The 17,880-nt window shown below is 39.5% G+C and overlaps 1 protein-coding gene across 1 annotated transcript; it reads right to left on the bottom strand.

Annotated features, from left to right (window-relative positions):
- Positions 1-9,913: 9,913 nt before the first annotated feature.
- plvapb (plasmalemma vesicle associated protein b) lies at positions 9,914-16,314 on the bottom strand. The gene is made up of 8 exons (XM_012881428.3): positions 15,823-16,314; positions 15,350-15,526; positions 15,178-15,256; positions 13,124-13,325; positions 12,811-13,030; positions 10,869-11,018; positions 10,641-10,712; positions 9,914-9,970 (listed from the first exon to the last, which is right to left on the bottom strand). The coding sequence occupies exons 1-8, from the start codon at positions 16,024-16,026 to the stop codon at positions 9,962-9,964; spliced, it is 1,113 nt and encodes a 370-aa protein (XP_012736882.2). The 5' UTR covers positions 16,027-16,314; the 3' UTR covers positions 9,914-9,961.
- Between the last annotated feature and the right edge of the window lie 1,566 nt (positions 16,315-17,880).

Raw genomic sequence — 17,880 nt, 5'->3', positions numbered from 1 at the left:
TCCTTTACGGTCTCTAAGGTCGGCTGACCAGCTGCATGGTCGAGGCTGAAGCTCAGAGGAGATGTGGCTTTTGCAGTTTCAGCTCATATGTTGTGGAACGGGTTACCGCTGCATGTTGGGCACGCACCTTTACTGTCTTCTTTTAAATGATTTTTAAAGACTCACCTTTTTTCCTTGGCCTTCAACACAGCTTTAATTGTTTGTTATTCCCCCATGATCAGCTGTGTACTTTGTTTTTATGCCTGTTTTATTTTATGTTTTATTATTTGCGTTATTGATATTGGATTTGTTACAAGCTTCTTTTAGGAAATATGCATCAGCTCTGCCTAGTACATTCCTAGATTGCATTATTTGTTCTGCGAAAGTGATGCTTTTGTTGATCTGGTTGAATAATTCAACCTAAAGTAATGCAAAAATAAATTAAATCCCTTTTTCTTGTAGACAAATGAAGGATTTTTGACCGGTATTGGGAACGGTTCAGAATTTCATCTGAAAACAAGTTACATCTGAAGAGACAAAATACCACCATGTGATGTTCCCATCACCGTGTTTCACTGTAGGTATGGTGTCCTACTGTGGATCTGTGCCACTGCGTGGAAACAACAGCATGAATCCGGCCAACACGCAAGCTGTCTGATATGTTGTCTTTGTCATATCTTGTCGGTTAAAATGAGTTCATTGTGTGTGAATGAGTAAAGGAGTGTGCGTGTAAATGGGACTTTGTGTGTAAATCCGTGTGTGTAGAAATGCGTATTAGGGAGCTAAGAATAGTTCCGGAGCATAAGAGACTTACAGTGGAAAATTACTGGAGTTTGAGTTAACTCTTGAGAAACAAGTAAAAGTGTTCAGCATGGAGGGAGTATTTAATCAGGATATTCGTGAAAATCATTTGGATTGTGCAGCATGGACATCAGTGGGAGGACAGATTGAAGATAACATTAAAACAGCCATCTAGCAGTGTGAATCATGTCAACATCAGAAAAGGACAGGAACACAGGTGGAATGGATTTATCACATTCCATATTATCTGCAAGCTGCTGGGCTGATTGTGAATGAATGGACTGGTGAAAGAATCCTTGGAAAAAAAGGATTTTGACACATCGGAAGCCTAAATTGATGCAAGCAGTGGCCCAATTGAATATTAGGCCAATTGCTCCAGGGGCAGACTTACTGTCTCTGCATTTGACAAACTGAGAAACTGCTCAGGAATTATATGTGTGTATAAGAGAGTAAAAAATAAATGAACAATAAAACTTGTGATTTTATCTGAATGAAAAATGTATTAATGTATACGTAAATGCTTAATACTGGAGTTAAAAATATTTCAGCATTATTGGCTGGAATTTATCATTTTATGGCACAAGGATGTGGTCATTCCAATTCGGAAAAGTGCCTGAAAAAGAAAATTTTATTTGGGAAGAAGCACAGCAAAGAGCATTAGATTTGGCTAAGGAAGCCATACAACAAGCTGTGTCATTGGGAAAGATGATGTCCGGGCCTGTGGAGCTGCAGGCCTCAGCTGTTAATGACAATACAAGCTGAAGTGATTGATGGGGATTATCAAGGAGAAAATCCCTTGGTAATTGAGAAAGGAGATAAACTAGCACAACTGCTAGTGAAACCATATGAAATGACAGAGGTTGAAGGGGTGGCTGCCCCCACTAACATCACTGTAAGAGGTACAAGGGGGGGTTTGGCTCAACAGATAAACCAGGAGCCAAAGTTTGGGTGAGACAAAAAAAATGGCCCACCTAGACCAGCTGAAATCATTTCACAAGGGAATGATGCAACAGTGTCAGTATTTTTCTCAGGGGAGGAAAAAATGGATAAATGTTATGGAAGAGAAAGCTAATCAAATTCTTTTGTCTTATTGCAGTACTAATTTTGATTTCAGATCCATGTTTCCGTGGGATCTGCTGATTGGACGACCCGAGGGACAGTGCGATGGCGGACGTCCCAAACCGTGGGAGGCACCACAGGGCTGGTGCAGGATTTGGGGCCATCATCCTCTGTGTCCTCGCTGCCATGGTCCTGCTAGCACACCTCTGTTGGACAGAAGCACCGGGCCGGATCCTGAAAGAAGTGGTTCAGCCGTATCAACTGTGATGGGGAGACAGCACGCGCAACGGAAACCAGGATGACGACACATGCTCTCGGTGGCGTGTAACCTACTGTTCTCCAATTTGCATTGCTTGTTATTTCAGCTTTTAACTTTTTGTTCTCTTGTAATTTTTTTTTCTTCATAGTAGGAGCACCTGGTCTGGCGTTCTGTTAGCTGTGACATCATCCAGGGAAGACGGCTCACCCGCTATTACCATATAATGTAGAACAGATTACTGGATCAATGAGTGCTTCTGTGCTTGTTTGTCTGTCTTGTTGTGTCTCTGCTCTGTCTTCTTTAACCTCCAGTCGGTCGAGGCAGATGAGCGTTCATACTGAGCCTGGTTCTGGTGGAGATTTTTCCTTCCTGTTAAAGGGGTGTTTTCCTCTCCACTTTTGCTTCATGCATGCTCAGTATGAGGGATTTCTGCAAAGCCATCTGCAATGCAGACGACTCTCCCTGTGGCTCTACTCTCTTTCAGGAGGAGTGATGAATGCTGCTTGTCAAGACTTTATGCAATCTGCTGGGTTTCCTTAGGACATTTTCTTGACCAATCTGTAATCTGATTGAATTTGACTTTGGAAAGTACCTTGAGATGACATGTTTCATGAATTGGCGCTATATTAGAGCGCTATATTAATAAAATTGAATTGAATTGAATTGTTTGCCTGAATTACTGCATCAGTGCGGTGTCGCATGGTGATGATCCACCTCTCATGAAGTGTTAAATAAACTTGTGCTTCTCATCTTCACACTCCATAGATTCTCTGTGAGATTTAGGTCAGGCCTGCTAAGCACAAGAATACCATGTTTATTTAACCATGTATTGTTACTTCTCTGATTGAGGGGTGTGCTGACTTTAGATTTGAAAAGAAAGACGAGATTCACGACAGCTGATGACGTCGCTCCCCAAATCATCTCATACTCTGAAGCCTCAGGAGGGATACCAACAATGTTTAAATATTTGCCTCTCCATTATTTCCTCCATTCTTTGAAAGATTTACTTTTCAAATTAAATGTAATATTTGCTTTTATCTAAAAAGAGGGTTGTGGATCTTTGGGGGTGGGGGGGGGGGGGGTGATATCTTGTATTCTTTTTTGACCCAGTAACACGCTTTTGACGTTCCTCTGGCTCTCTGACATGGTGGTCATGTTCAATTCAATAAAGTTCAATTTATATAGCGCCAATGCATGAAACATGTCATCTCAAGGCACTTTTCAAAGTCAAATTCAATCAGATTATACAGATTGGGTCAGATTATATAGATTGGTAAAAAAAAAAATGTCATATATAAGGAAACCAGTTGATTGCATCAAGTCTCTCCAAGCAGCATTCACTCCTGAAGAACCGTAGAGCCACAGGGAGAGTCATCTTAATTGTCCATGGCTTTGCAGCAATCCCTCATACTGAGCAAGCATGAAGCAACAGTGGAAAGAAAAACTCCCTTTTAACGGGAAGGAAAAACCTCCAGCAGAACCGGGCTCAGTGTGAACTGTCATCTGCCTCGACCGACTGGTTAAGTCTGTGCAGTGACCAGCCATAGACCACGACTTGTAACTTCCACCCAAGATCTTTAAATGAACACGCTTCTCGATTCTTTAAAGGGGACGTATCTTGCAAAATGCTCCTTTTTAGCCCTTAAATTACATTTTGTTGTGTACTTGGAGTCTCCGTTGCATTTAGAGTCCTCCAAAACGAGGCGCACTCAAACGCACCTCAGAACAGAGGTAAAAGATGGACAGCAGGAACAGGGAATTTAAGACCAAAGCATTGCTGTACCACTTTATATAGACCACAACTGAATGGATCAAATGTGAAAAGGAAGGCATTCAAAAGCATGATGTGTCCCTTTTAAGGGTTATTCCCCTCTGTCCTTCCACTCAACTTTTAACATTCATGCACGCAAATCATCTGACCTTTCTGAAACGGGTCAACAACTTTTCCGCAACCACAGGATGTGCCTCCAGCCATGGTTGTTAGAAACAAGAGCTTGTTCACTGCATCAATTTAATAACTTTAGAAATAACTAAGAAATAATTGTTTCATCTTGAAATTTAGAAAGAGAGGCAAGAACGGAGTTTGAATAAATAAATAATTTAATAAAGAAGTTGGGACTGATGGCAGGTGAATATTGCTGGCTCAGTCTATTCCTAACATTGTTTCACAGGGTTTCGCTAATGCCCAACTTTGCTGTCACATATTGACTAATTACCAGGACTTTAAACTGTCTGGAAGCTTCCTGTGGTTTTGATTAGTAGTCGTCCTGAGATGTAAGTGCTGACGTAGCTGGACCCCGCCAGATCCACCCTGTATCCATGTGAAACAGTGAGTGTGAGAGCATCCGGGACTCTATACATGGAATCACAAACACTTTATGTTAAACAAAGGATTTCCTGCTCGCAGAAAACAGACTGACTCACCTGTAGTGTTCACATCCATCAGAAAAGTGAGGCTGAAGGATTGTTTTCTTATGAAATAAGGAAAGGAGCAGATGGTTTTCTCTTTCTCTGGCTTCTTCACTGGTAGCAACTTGTGACTGGAGCAGTTGTTACTGATTTCCAGGGATCTTAAATATCTCCATCCTATAAACCCCTTGAATTGGAGCGTAAACGGATTTTTGAGTTTAAAGGTACAGAATATTTCGATTTTGATTATTTACCAAATCAAAACAAAATATTTGTTGGACTTTCCCACATTTTGTGCCGTTGCTCTAAAATATTTCAGTCATTCATCGGGATTTCTTGTAACAAACGAACATAAAGTTGTGACCGTTTTTTTTTTATTTTGAAATGAAAATGAGTAAAGTGTGGATTGCATTTATAACCAAATCCTATGATTCAATCAATCACTGCTGCAAATCTTACCACCAGATTCACATTAAGAGACAGAAATTGGTGCACATTGTTTAGTAAATAGTTCAGACTCAGTCAGATCTGAAGCACAATGTCTGTGAACATCAGTTTTAAACTACTTAGAAATTTTCATCCATCCATCCATTACCCATACCCGCTTATCCATGCACGGCTGTGGAGGGGGTGGTACCTATCTCCGGCCGTCATTGGGCCAGAGGCGGGGTACCCTGGACAGGTTGATCAAATATTGGTCCATCACAGAGGAACATAGAGACATACAGGACAAACAACCACACTCACACCTGAGGGACACTTAGAGAGACCAATTAACCCAACCGTCATGTTTTTGGACTGTGGCAGGAAGCCGGAGTACCCGGCGAGAATCCATGCATGCACAGGGAGAACATGCAAACTCTATGCAGAAAGCCCAGGTTTTGAACCAAGCATCTTCTTGCTACAAGTTTGCCAAACATGAATTATCTTTGATAAACTATGAAAGTATAGCTCTGGCTGTCAGGGTTGGTGTCCTGCTGCAATGCTGCAAAAAGGGAGCTGAAACTAAAAAAAATCTTCTTGAAATGGGTGTATTTGTCCTTGATTTGAGCAGCTAAATAGGATTATCTGCCAATGGAATAGGATTTTTGCACTTAAAATAGGAACAATTCATCTCCATCATCTTATTTCAAGTGCAGTATATCTAAATATCTTATTTTAGGGGCCGACATACTCGTTCCATTGGCAAATAATCTTATTTACCTGCTCAAATCAAGGACAATTTCAAGAAAATGTCACTTAAGTTCAGTTCCTTTTTTGCAGTGAAGGTGAACCTCTGCTCCAGTCCGAAGTGTTTTGTAGCCTTGTTGTGGGAGTTTTGGGTGGAATTCTAAGCAATAGTAACTGAGTTCCCATCTTTACTAAATGACAAGACGGTGGTATAACGTTCCAGCACTTTTATTGAGAAACAGAGCAGAGATTCACATAGTTGGAAAGTAATCGCACCCTTCGGTTCCGCTGCAGTCTCTGTCTGCCCTGTCTCTGTCTGTGTCGCTTTTCGGGCTTCCCCTAATACTGCACCGTGGCCTTCCCATGAGACAAAACAAAGACAGTCTATCGTAAACAATCAGTATCCCTCAGCAGCTGCAGCATTTGGCCTTGCAATCAGAAAACAGTGGATCTTATACACAGACATCAGGTCTCCAGGCCTCCTCTGTCCGAGTGGTGTGAGGCCATAGTGACTTCAGAATAATAATTCTTATAACAAGCCTCTAACAGGCTTTCCCTCTGGATTGTCCTTTCCTATTCTTTGGTAATGAAGGTGCAAAATTGCGTGATATTAGTTTTCTGCAGTCTTAGGCAAACAAAAGTACAATTTTGTCTTCATCTGACCAAAGCACCTCCTGCACATTTTTGCTGTTTCCTCTACCTGCTCTGCTGTGAGCCAAGACTTATTTTGACTTTCTTTCAATATTCTTCTTGTCAATCTAGATTATTGTTCCATAATTGTTCATACTCTTTTTAATGTTACTGTCACGGTTCTTCTGACTGGAAGTATGATCGATCTTTTGGAGCGGCCCTGCTAGAGTCCTGACTTGACCCTGATAGAGAATCTGTGCTGGATGCTAAAACAGTTGGCTGATAGCAAAGAGGACTAGGAGGTCATCACCAAAAATAAATAAAGTGGAAACATGAGAAATTACACCGTTATCACAATAACATGAGTAAAGTCCCAGAGAAGGTAAGTAGCCTCAGAGATGTAGTAGATGGAGAGACATGTTTGCTCTCTTTGACTGGACAGTCAGTTTAGGGTTGCCATACTCTTTTCATTTTGTGGCTAAATTGAATGAGCACGTTTGATGATCAAAGCTTTTAACATTGTTTTTATAACCTAAACCTGCTTTAAACTTCTCCACAACGTTCTCCCTGGCCTGTCTGCTGTGTTCCCTGGTCTTCGTGATGCTGTTTTGTTCCTTAATGTCCTCTAACAAACCCCTGATGCCATTAAGTGGATATTATCAAATCACACACCAACTCAGGATAGTCAAGTCAAAATAGTTTTTATTTACAGCTCTAACAAATCAAAACTTTGCATCATCGGTTCATTTTTCAGTTCTCTTTCTTTAGCTACTCAGAAACAGATTCCCCCCCCCCCCCCCCCAGTGTTCAAAACAGCTTCCACTTCTGACTGGACAAACACATTTCAACGATCTACTTTAAGCTTTTTCTGATGATTCGACAAACCATATCCAAGACATTAACACATTGTTATGCACATATTCAAGAGAAATACAGTGGTTTAAACTCAAGATTCAAGTTAAAACATAAAATCCGGCCGTAATGACCGTACATAACATCAGTTGTTGGTCAGATTCTTACTTGTGCCCAAACGTTGAGCAGAAGGTGTGTATTTATACATATGTGTGTCACTAAAAGCCAAACATTTTAAGTTAAAATCACTTTGATGAAGCAGAAAAAAATGCTGTTTTATCACTTAAAACATTCTAGAGTGAAGACATCATCTGTACATTATCTACACAAGCCTTAATGGTCGTGAAACCTGATGCTGAACATATGTAAAGCTTCCCTTTACGGTGTTTCTATTTTTTCCCCCTTTCCTCTGAACGTGTACCAAAATGGAGCCCTAATAATCGTAAAAAGACCAGCATCTGTTTCCAGCCACAGAAACGTATGTGCATTTTGCTTCTGGGAGGAAAAGGAAGCTGTAAAGCTGGAGAGCAGTTCCTATAATAGTGACTAAAACTATAAAATAAGCCATAAAACAGGCGGTTAATAGTTTTGACCTTTTTATTTTAAGCTCGCCATGGACACTAAAATAGAAGTAGAGCTTCTAGCTGTGGATTTGTACTGTTGCAGGCATGTTGCAGACCAGAGGACAGCTGCTGTCTGTATCCTCATCTCAAGTCTTTGTTACATTTTTACTGCCGCCGAGACAATACGAGGACAACAATGCGTCAGTCTGAGTCAGAGTCCGTTTTTAACTTGGTGAGCGACACGCAATTAAAAATATGTACACCCGCATCACTCAGGTTTCTCACACTGGTCTGATCTCACAGACACAGAGTCACCTCACAGCTGATTCAACTCAGTTACAAGTATTGAAATAATCCTACATCCGCGCTAAAGATGAGTCGGCACGTCTCTGATGTGATGTGCAATCTGGACACATCAACACTGATCCAGTTTTACCAGGTTCACAAATGATTTAGACACAACAGATTTCAGATTTTTACTTTTTGCTAAACAAACTCTGAGCAAAACGGAAAAGTTGTGTGTAAAAAAAAATAAAGTGAAGTTCACCCCATGCTCCAGTAGCTTGTAAAAGCAGCTTTTCTGCTCACCTCATTTTGGGAGGAATTTTGTCCCATTTCTCGTTAAAATGTTTCAGTCACCCTCGTCTTTTGGACACATAGCCCCACCTTTGACTCCAGAGGACTTTAATACGAGGTGCTCAAGTCCGGTGGCACCATCACAAGCTCAAATCGTTATCCTTCCGCCTACGTGCCTCCATGTTTGTTGTTTCCAAATGGGAAACAATTCTTTCTCATTGCAACCTTCAAGAAAAGTATTAAAGTCTAATTTTAAACTTGACATAACATGAAAAATGTTAATGTGGAGACTCTTTGCTGCTGTAGAAGAATGGAAATGCCCCACTAGCCCTCTCTAGTGTGACGGGCAGCACCGCCTGCTCCTTTAAAGTCGTAGCTTAAAACTTCCCATCTTTGCATCCTGTTGGGATTAATGTTTATACTTCATTAATCGATTTATCTTGTTATGATGTAGTAATGTAAGCTTCTGATATAATCGTATTACTCACATGATAGCTTAATCATGTCTGTGCAAAGAAACAGAAGACACTCTGTTTCTTCCCTTCCTGAAACAAGAAGACTCAGCTACAAGATTATGTGCTGACTGAACGTGATTACTCAGCTGTGTATCTTTGTTGACAACTGAGGCTGTAAACTACCTGTTCCCCCACCCTTCAGTACAGCCTCAGTCCTGTAACTAGGGAAACGCCCCAAACTTAATAAAACCAAGGAGAACGCTGAGACCGGCAGAGTGGGTTGAAGAGTGTAACTGTACGGTCTCTTCCTACTCTCCTTGCGAGCCAAACCAAACTGATTGTCTTTGTGCCTTTCTTTTCCTGTGTTGTACGATGTTTTAGGTAATTAGACCTGACACATCCTGTGAACGCACACCTCATACGGTCCAGACCAGCTACCTGGCTAAAGACCGGCCTTTCTAAAAGCGGTCATACTTGCTGATGGTTTGTTAATATTGCTTTAATTAGCAGAACCTGGCTGCTAACTTCCGTCTGACACGGCATAGAAACCTAAAGTTTTGCCATTTCTGCGTGGTTCTGTTTAATGATCAGTCTCTTGTACGTTTCAGGCTGACCTATCCTCCAACCAGGACCTATACAAGTCTAGGGTGCAGTAAAGGGCAGCTAACCTCTCTGCACACCCCACATGACCTGGACACAAATTGTTTAAAGTTTTACCTTCCGGTCGGCACTACTGAGCGCCAATTACAAAAAGGCAGCACCAGCAGAGACGAATCTTCCAACCTTGTCTTCTGGTTTTGTAGAAACGCATATATACATATTTACAAACTAATATTTCTGTGTTCCTTTTTTGTATACTTGTACTTAAAATGTCTTTATTGAGAGCAAACTGGAACCGGAGTCAAATTCCTCTGTTGTATCCACAAACTTGACAATTAAAGCTGATTCTGACTGAAATAATGTCACAACCTGGTAAAGATCAAACCGTTTTTAGTGTGATCTGATACAAAAACCCCTAAAACTTTCTGAGGGTGGAGTATCTTTTTACCATGACACTGGCTATTTACAGGTCGGGCCAGTGCTTTTGATAATAGTAATATATATATAGCGGTAGTTATATATATGTTTGTGTTCACAGTCAGAGTTGCAGTGAGTCTTTGTTCTTTGAAAGTCGACGGCACAGATAGTGGATGTGTGGACAGCTCATTTCAACCAACCTGAAAGGAAAGAAAATCACTTATTAACACATATAATGGTGAAAATGTTTCAAATAAATTAGCAAATAAATGGCCACATTTGTAAAATAATAAAAGATTAAGGACCATGTATATAAGTCTTCCTCGGGACAAATTGTGACATCTTCAATTTCCACCATTATTATTTCAAAACTTTAGTTTCTTCTCTAAATGATGAACAGCAACTTCAACATCTGTGCCTTTTGAGATATTGATGTTAAAAATAAAGCTTAGTTGTGAGTATTTTCATATAAACATCTGCTTGTTAGTGGATTAATGCAGCAAAAAACTACCAGAGGAAGATTTCTTTTAGCTCTCTGCCTCAACCACAACAGAAACAAAACCAAGATTGAATCAAGACTTGCTTAGAAGATTGTTTAAATCAAATGGTAAAAATGTATTTTTGCCACAGATCACACATTTACTGCACTTTTTCCCCAACACTACCTCACTGTGTCTTAGTCATTTTATGCCCTGAAAACTATTTAACGTCCTTGTTTTCCATTCTTCCTGTTGCTGCAGCCTCAACTTCCTGCCAAATCATCTAATCTTACATCTCTGCAGCTCTCCATAATGTAAGGAAGATCACTGACGGACCTTTTGACTCTGTTTCTTTTTTTTCTTTTTTTTTATTTGCGTTTCTGCAACTTACCCGCGGTGCCTGAATCTCCTTGCCGTTCGGGGCCCGTGTCTGGCATTTCTGCTCCGTCAGCAATCTCTCTACCTAAAATGAAAGATGGATGCTATTTTAAAACAAACAATGTTGACTCCTTTTAATTCATGCATTAAAAATTGATTGGTCCAGGTTAAAGCAGATACGGAGGAAAACAGCTTGTTTTAGAGCTTTCTGGGACTTTTTTACTCTTTTACCAACACCTACCTGGTTATCATGAGCCTTTTGCCTTTCCTCTAAGTCTTTGGCAGCCTTGGCGAGCGCCTCGCTGTGTTTTTGTTCGCACTGCTCCAGGCTGGCGGACAGGTAGGAGTTGCTCACCTGCAGCTGACTGGACAGGGCTTGAATCTCTACCACCTGAAGGATGAGATAATATTTCCTTAAAATCTGTCCATGTAATGCCGCATGTCTCTTAATAGGGCAATTGCCTCTTTGGGCTCGTGATGTAGGCGTCTTCTTTGTTTATCTGGGATGTGTGTCCCATCTCAGATAGCTCTGAATTGGGTATGACAGACTTATTAATGTGGTCATATGTTGGATTATGCGTGGAGCCTAATCTGAAAACCATGGCAATATAATTGGCTTCGAAATTGTATATTTTATTTAGCACAGTTGTGTGGAACTAAGTAACTAAAGTTAGCAATGCTTCATACAAACTTTTTGAATCATCCGATTGTAAGTATTTAGAAATAGATAATCTTAAAACCATTTAAATTCTTGAAAAGAAAATGAAATTAATTACTGTAATCATTGTAAAAAATTAGATTAAAAAAGTTTTTATTTCCCCTTACATTAGATGCTAATTTAACATGATTACTGCAGTGTAGGATCAGACTAGACTGCATATAACTGTATTTGTACCCATCTGTATGATCGGTTTGATCCAATGATATATTTCTTTATGAAAACTAGTGTCTAGTAAAAGGCTTTGAGATAACATTCATCTGTGGCGCTTCATAAATGAGCTGAACTGAACTGGATCTAAGCAATTTGCAATTTAGACAAGATTCTATAATTTTCATACATTCCCTGTGGACATTGATGGACATCTAATAAAAACAGTTTGTCTGTACTTAGCCCAAAAACACACAGAAAATTGTCCTTTTCATTTAGGCCCTGGGTCCTGTCTAAATTAAACCTTAACAAAATATTTTAAAAGTAACGGTTGGTTATCAAATATGATCAACCCTTACAACTTTCCTATCACAATAGATGCCTCTATTTCGACATATTTTCAGCGACGGGATACTTATTGCTGTTTTCTGACTTGTTAAACTAAAAATAAAAAAAGTGATGATTTGACCTGGAGAAAATTGGGATGCATATGTATAAGAGATACTTTCACAATCAATAAAAAAAGATAATACAGATACTTTAAACACAGATACAGCAAAAAATGAGAAACCTTAAAAAAGGCACAAACACACAAGATTTTTTCCTTTTATGTCTTCAGGAACCTTATAGCCTCATAAAATATCCCTGTGGAGAGCCAAAACATGTACTTGCTGAGGATATGTTTTGTCTTTTTGTCCTGCTGTATCAGCAGGGCGGGCGGCTTCACCTCAGAGTTGACCTCCTGTTTGCCTCACAGGACATCTGTCTCTTTAGCTAGATTTATCAGGAATGATGCCGTGAGTAAACTTCCTCCCAGGAGGAACGGCTTTCCTGTTTGGCTAGCTCGTTGGAGGGGGTTTTAGGGAGAAAAAAATGTGTTGAGGAACATTTTGAACCAGGGTTGGTTTGCCAGAGATCTTATCGGTTTAATTGCTGTGCAGAAACTATATTGGCTTACAGATCAGTAAGATCCCCCATGGGTATTAACTTATTATATACAATGCCATGTAACTCTGTGCTGCTGGTGGTCTTAGCTAGGATTCTCTCGTAAAAGAGATTATAAAATTCAATGGTATTTTCCAGGTGAAATAAAGGTTAATAGTAACGAAAGGTGAGCGATACTTTCTGATTTTTCTGTACGTGTGTCATATTTGACGTTGGACAAATGCTACAAAGGTTAAATGTAAACAAAAAGATTCAACACTCATCGTAAACTACAAAAAATACCATGGAAGCAACAGTTAAACCCAAAGCAGGAGAAATGGGAAGAAAATGCTTTGATTTTGCCTTCATCAAACAGTCTGCGTTCACGCACCTTGTTGCCCACATTGTCCAGGTACAGCTGGAACTTGCTCTCCACATCCCTGGACAGGTTGCTGCAGCTGCTTTTTATCTTCTCCAGCTGCTCCTGCTGGCTGTTGCAGGTGAGGTGGAAGGTCAGCGAGTGGGGGAACAGGTTGTTGATCCGATCCAGAAACGTGCTGGTCACCATCTGGATCCCATTCAGAGACTGCACAAAGTCTTCTTTGCACTTCCTGGTTTAAAGGGAAAGACGCAATGAGCTTTGGTCTTTATATTTGTGGAGTCAAAACAGAACATGTGTGGGAGGACGGGACGGTGGGCAGCACCTGGTGTAGGCGGCGAGCTGGTCCGTCAGGATGCTGTTATCTCTGCGCAGTTTTAAGGCCTCCTGTAGGTAGTCGTTCTTATTTCTTTGGGCGAGGTCCCTCTCATGTGTCAGATCCTCAACCATTTGACTGAAGTTTGCGTTAATAAGCTTGATCAAATTGTTCTGCTGAATGAGGGTTTTCCTCAGGTGTTCTGCTTCGTCTGCACAGTTCAGAGGGAAGGTTCGTGTCACACGAGAAACAAAACACAGATTCTCTAGTTAACAGCAGGATTTTACTTTGCCTTAAATAGTATCCCGGCACCCCTTTTAAGAATACCTGCCGATGTAATTTAGTGCATTTATCGTATAATTTCTACACACTTTAATCACACTAGATTAAAAGGAACTTTTCCAATTCAGTTCAGTTTTATTTACGTGGCGACTATTCACAAGACGTTCTCGAGGCTCTTTATAAATTCATTTCAATCAAATCATACAAACAGATTGGTTGGACAAAAACTTTTGAAAATAACCTTTAAGTAGATATTAAACATTTTTATTAACTCACATTTCTGTGTTTAAAAACACTTCTCTATTGGTTGGATGTAATATTTGAATCTTAGATGTCATGTTTTCATTAGCTTTAAGTGGGAAATCAACATACATAACAAAATTAAAGGCTTGAAAATATCACTTTATGTGGAATTAATCAATCTAACATTTTACAGAATTGAGTTACTGAGATGAATTAACTTTTCAATAATAACCACATTTATTGATATCTACTGCAGTAAAAATCCATCCTGCAGGCTGAATATCTTATTAGCATGAAAAATGTGTATTTCTGCCAGTTGGAACATAAATGACATATGGCATTTAAAACAATCATTTGCAATACTCATATTGCACAAAGTAAACTTACATTGGTGATATATTTGCAATATATAAAGTCACGTTAAATTAATTAGAGTATATGTTCTGATCAGACTATGTGTATTTATGATGTATGATGTGTTTCACTTACTCAATGGAGTGTCTGAAATAAATGACATTTTCAGTATTGTTCAAATATATATATATATATATATATATATATATATATATATATATATATATATATATATATATATATAGATAGATAGATAGATAGATAGATAGATAGATAGATAGATAGATAGTAGCCAAAATCCAGATTACCAGATTTATCAGACACTTTTCAGGACATTTTTGAGATTTAAAAACTAAGATTTACTGACTCTAAGGTTCAAGCTTTTGATCATAAATAGATTTTTGACCATTCAACATGACAATTTAAAAAAAAAAACATGCTGCACTAGACTTTAAATATCGATAAGGTTCAGTTCAGTTTAATTTAGATTTTGTATAAAGCTCCAATTAACAATAAAACTATGTTCTCTAAATGCACATATTTAGCTACACATAGTCAACAGATGGATCATCCTTACTTCCAACATATAATACTATCATTATAAATTTGGAAACCTGCATCAGAATAAAAATATGATAAATCTATTATTTATAAACTAAAAAGCAATTAGCTAAGAACTAAGCTTTGGGGAACACCTATGATGATGTTTCAAAATGGGAATTTTTCACCACCCAAACTGCAGGAGTGGAGAAGAATGTTAATTTTGCAACAAGATTGTCCTGATCAGACTTTTTATGTTATTTTGAATGCAGTGTGACGTTACTTTAAAGTCGTTTAGAGAATAATTTAGAATGGCTGTTTATGCTTTAAAACTGTATTGGTTTGTGATTTAAAGTTTGCTTACAGCACATGTATGAGACATTGCTGATTTTACAGTAGTTCTTACGGTTAATTATTGATGAGAATTCATTGTTTTTTCTTTTGAGAAGGAGTGGAATATAAAAGCACAAAGGTTTTCCATGCTGTATTATCTTTATTTTAGTTTTGTTATTTAGTCCTGCAGAATATGAAAAGTTAGGTCCATGCTGTACCAAACAGTTTTTGAGCACTTATAAACTTTAAAGCTTTTTAAACACAGCTAAAGTTGTTTACTGTGTAGGAATTTTCTATATTACTGGACTTACAGTTAATTGTGACGGGGGGAGGGGCCTGGACGGGTGGAAAAGGCTGGCGTCTCATATTTATCATCCTATCCTGGGCTGCCTATCAATAAAAAAATAGATGAAAAATTAGCGGATGAATACACAGAAAGTGAAGAAAGGTAACCAACTGAGAAGCTACATCCTCTGCACTTACAATCCTTTGCCTGAGTTCTTGTTCTGTGTTGTTGGCTTTAGTTTGCTGTTTCGCCATTTCTTTCTCCAGGGCGGCTTTCTCAGCCACCCGAGCTGCCAGCTGAGCTGTAAGCTCTGCTTTCTCCTTCCTCAGATCCATGTGGTTCTTGCTCAGATCGTTGTAGCCCTGCTCCAGCTCCTGCACAACACACACATCAAGCAGAATGAGCTGCTTAACATCATTACATGCTGCTAGGAAAATAAATTACAAACAGACCATGCACATCAGTAGAAAAAAAAAGAGTCTGTTGAAAATGTCTGTGTTCTTCTTGACGTCGTGTTTATTGAAAAATGTGGCATAGTTCTTTATGACCATGTTTAAAGGTACAAAATGTTTCCTCGCCAGCGGATAATCGGACACATTTTTGTTTATTACCAGCCATAAAAAAAGGCATTAAATCAACCAAAGCAGTTACCGTAGAAGAAGTTACTAACCTTGAGCCGTTTCTCCTCTGCAGACTTCTCTGGCTGACCGTAGATGAGGAAGAGCACCAGGCTGATGATGATGAGCGACTGGATGAGGGATGAAAAGAAGAAAATGATCCTCATGTAGTAGCCGCAGCTCTTTCCTCTGTTCCTGTACAGCGGCTGCCTGGACTCTGGGCCAAGCTTGGCCCGGGAGTAGCTGGAGCTATACATCGCTGCTGCTGCTGCTGCTGGTGAGATGGTTGCAGCTGCTTTCTTGTGATTATATCAGCAGAAAATATCTGTCTGGTATTGAAAGAAACAAAAAAAGATCTTCCTTCTGATGTGATCTTCTCTTCTGAAGAAAAAAAACTGCCGTTGTATCAGGTGAGGAAGCTAAAACAAATCAAATACAGCAAAGAAGGGCTGTTTAACAATCCAGGGTTTTCTGTTTATCCTTTCAAGGTCTGCGAAGATGCAGAAAAATTCAGGGAATGTGTTTAACAGGGATCCTAAGGTGTGTGAGGGGTGCATGTTTATAAAGGGTGCTGGAGTCAGACTTCCAGTCCATCCTGGCCGTCCCCTCCTCTCTCCTTCCTGACTGACCTGTCAGAGCTCAGCCTCCAACAGCATCAGCGCTCAAAAACTTTCCATTCACATGTTTTCAACAAAAGAACTTCACTGTCACAGAAATAAATAAGATTCTCTCCAAATGTCTTTTAAGACAGAACGGTTTGATGTGTAGGTTTTAATAAAAAATGAGTTAACCCCAGAATCTTAGAAACCAAAATGATAATTGTTTAACTGAAGGTCAGTGGAAAAATAATGTTTTCCACCATAGTTACACAGAGCCGTATTTTTTATTTTTTTTATCATAGAATGGAAGCACAGGAAACCTTCATCTATGACCTTTCAGCTCATTTTGCTGCTCTCCTCCAGGTTACTGAAGGCTGTCTACTTTTAATGGATCCGTCTCTTTTTTTTTTTTTTATGCACCGGTCCCACCAGCTGCTGAACAGATCCTCAGCAGGACGGTCGATGTTCATAGGTCTGAAGGCCTGAACTTTACTCTCATACATGCTTCTTTTAGGGTGAACAAATAGCTCAATTGTTGTCTGGTGTGACTAAAATTGTTACCCAGAAGGCATTTGTTCAGTTGTGCTGGGTTTTACCGTTGGTGTCTTTTTCTCGACCTGCCTCCATCTCTCTCCGAGGTGATTTTTAAATGAACCTCACTGGTGACAGAGATACTGGTGTGTTAGCGTCTCCCGGTCTATGATGGCCATCAGCCTTAGTGGGTCCTGGATTGTTCCTAAAAGTTCGCAACTATTTCTGTTCATCTGAGGAACGATTTCAGCCACATGGATCAAACCTGATTTCCAGCATAAAACTACCTCAAATAACAGATCAAAAACTTGTTTTGAAAAGAAGAAAAGAACTGAACAGGCTCTTCTTTGTTGAAATGCTTAATTTCTTCTCCGAGAAACTTCTTCAATCTGAAGAGTTTCAGGTAAACTCCGCCTTATAAGTTAAACTAGTTGATCCACTGACTGACTGCAACGGTATTGCTGATAAGCCTGAGTTTACTTCAAAGTCTTCAGACTGACAAGATCTCTTGGAGAAAATATGAAACCTATAAACTTATCCAATTTCCTTTTTTTTTTTAACCTAGATGCATCAAGACATAGTTTTGGAATGGATAAGAAAGGAAATTATTAAGCAGATGGCGTATATTTAAACTGTCTAGGATTTGGAGGGCAAAGTAGTGCATGTTTTTAGCGAAGAATGTGGATATATTTGAGTAATCTTCCAATCGTGTGACTCGGATATCCAAAGAAAACAGGAAACATTACCAATCTGTGCCACATTTAAATTTAGCAGCCACAGAATTCCTCGTCCTATTCCCTGGTGAAGGACGAACAATGTATAACATGTTAAGGAGTAAAGCAGCAAATGCCAAACAAATACAGAAAAAATTTCCACCGCATCCTGTCCTGAGCCAGCGCGGAAAGGAGTCATGGCAGAGGAGGACTGGGAGAACAGAAACAATAGGTGGCTGTCACTCTTCGGAGTTGAGGGAATAACAAG

The sequence above is a fragment of the Fundulus heteroclitus genome, chromosome 9 (assembly GCF_011125445.2).
Source record: "Fundulus heteroclitus isolate FHET01 chromosome 9, MU-UCD_Fhet_4.1, whole genome shotgun sequence".
In the NCBI taxonomy this organism is placed as follows: Eukaryota; Metazoa; Chordata; class Actinopteri; order Cyprinodontiformes; family Fundulidae; genus Fundulus; species Fundulus heteroclitus.
This window is presented reverse-complemented; position numbering and strand designations above follow the sequence as displayed.

Bases quoted from the DNA above. Each gene is read 5' to 3' on its own strand.
- plvapb (XM_012881428.3), bottom strand. From the start codon at position 16,026: ATGTATAGCTCCAGCTACTCCCGGGCCAAGCTTGGCCCAGAGTCCAGG. The intron at 15,257-15,349 runs GTAAGTGCAGAG...TTTTATTGATAG, and splicing joins AAGAACTCAGGCAAAGGATT to GCAGCCCAGGATAGGATGAT. The intron at 13,326-15,177 runs GTAAGTCCAGTA...TGAACTGTGCAG, and splicing joins TCCCCCCGTCACAATTAACT to ACGAAGCAGAACACCTGAGG.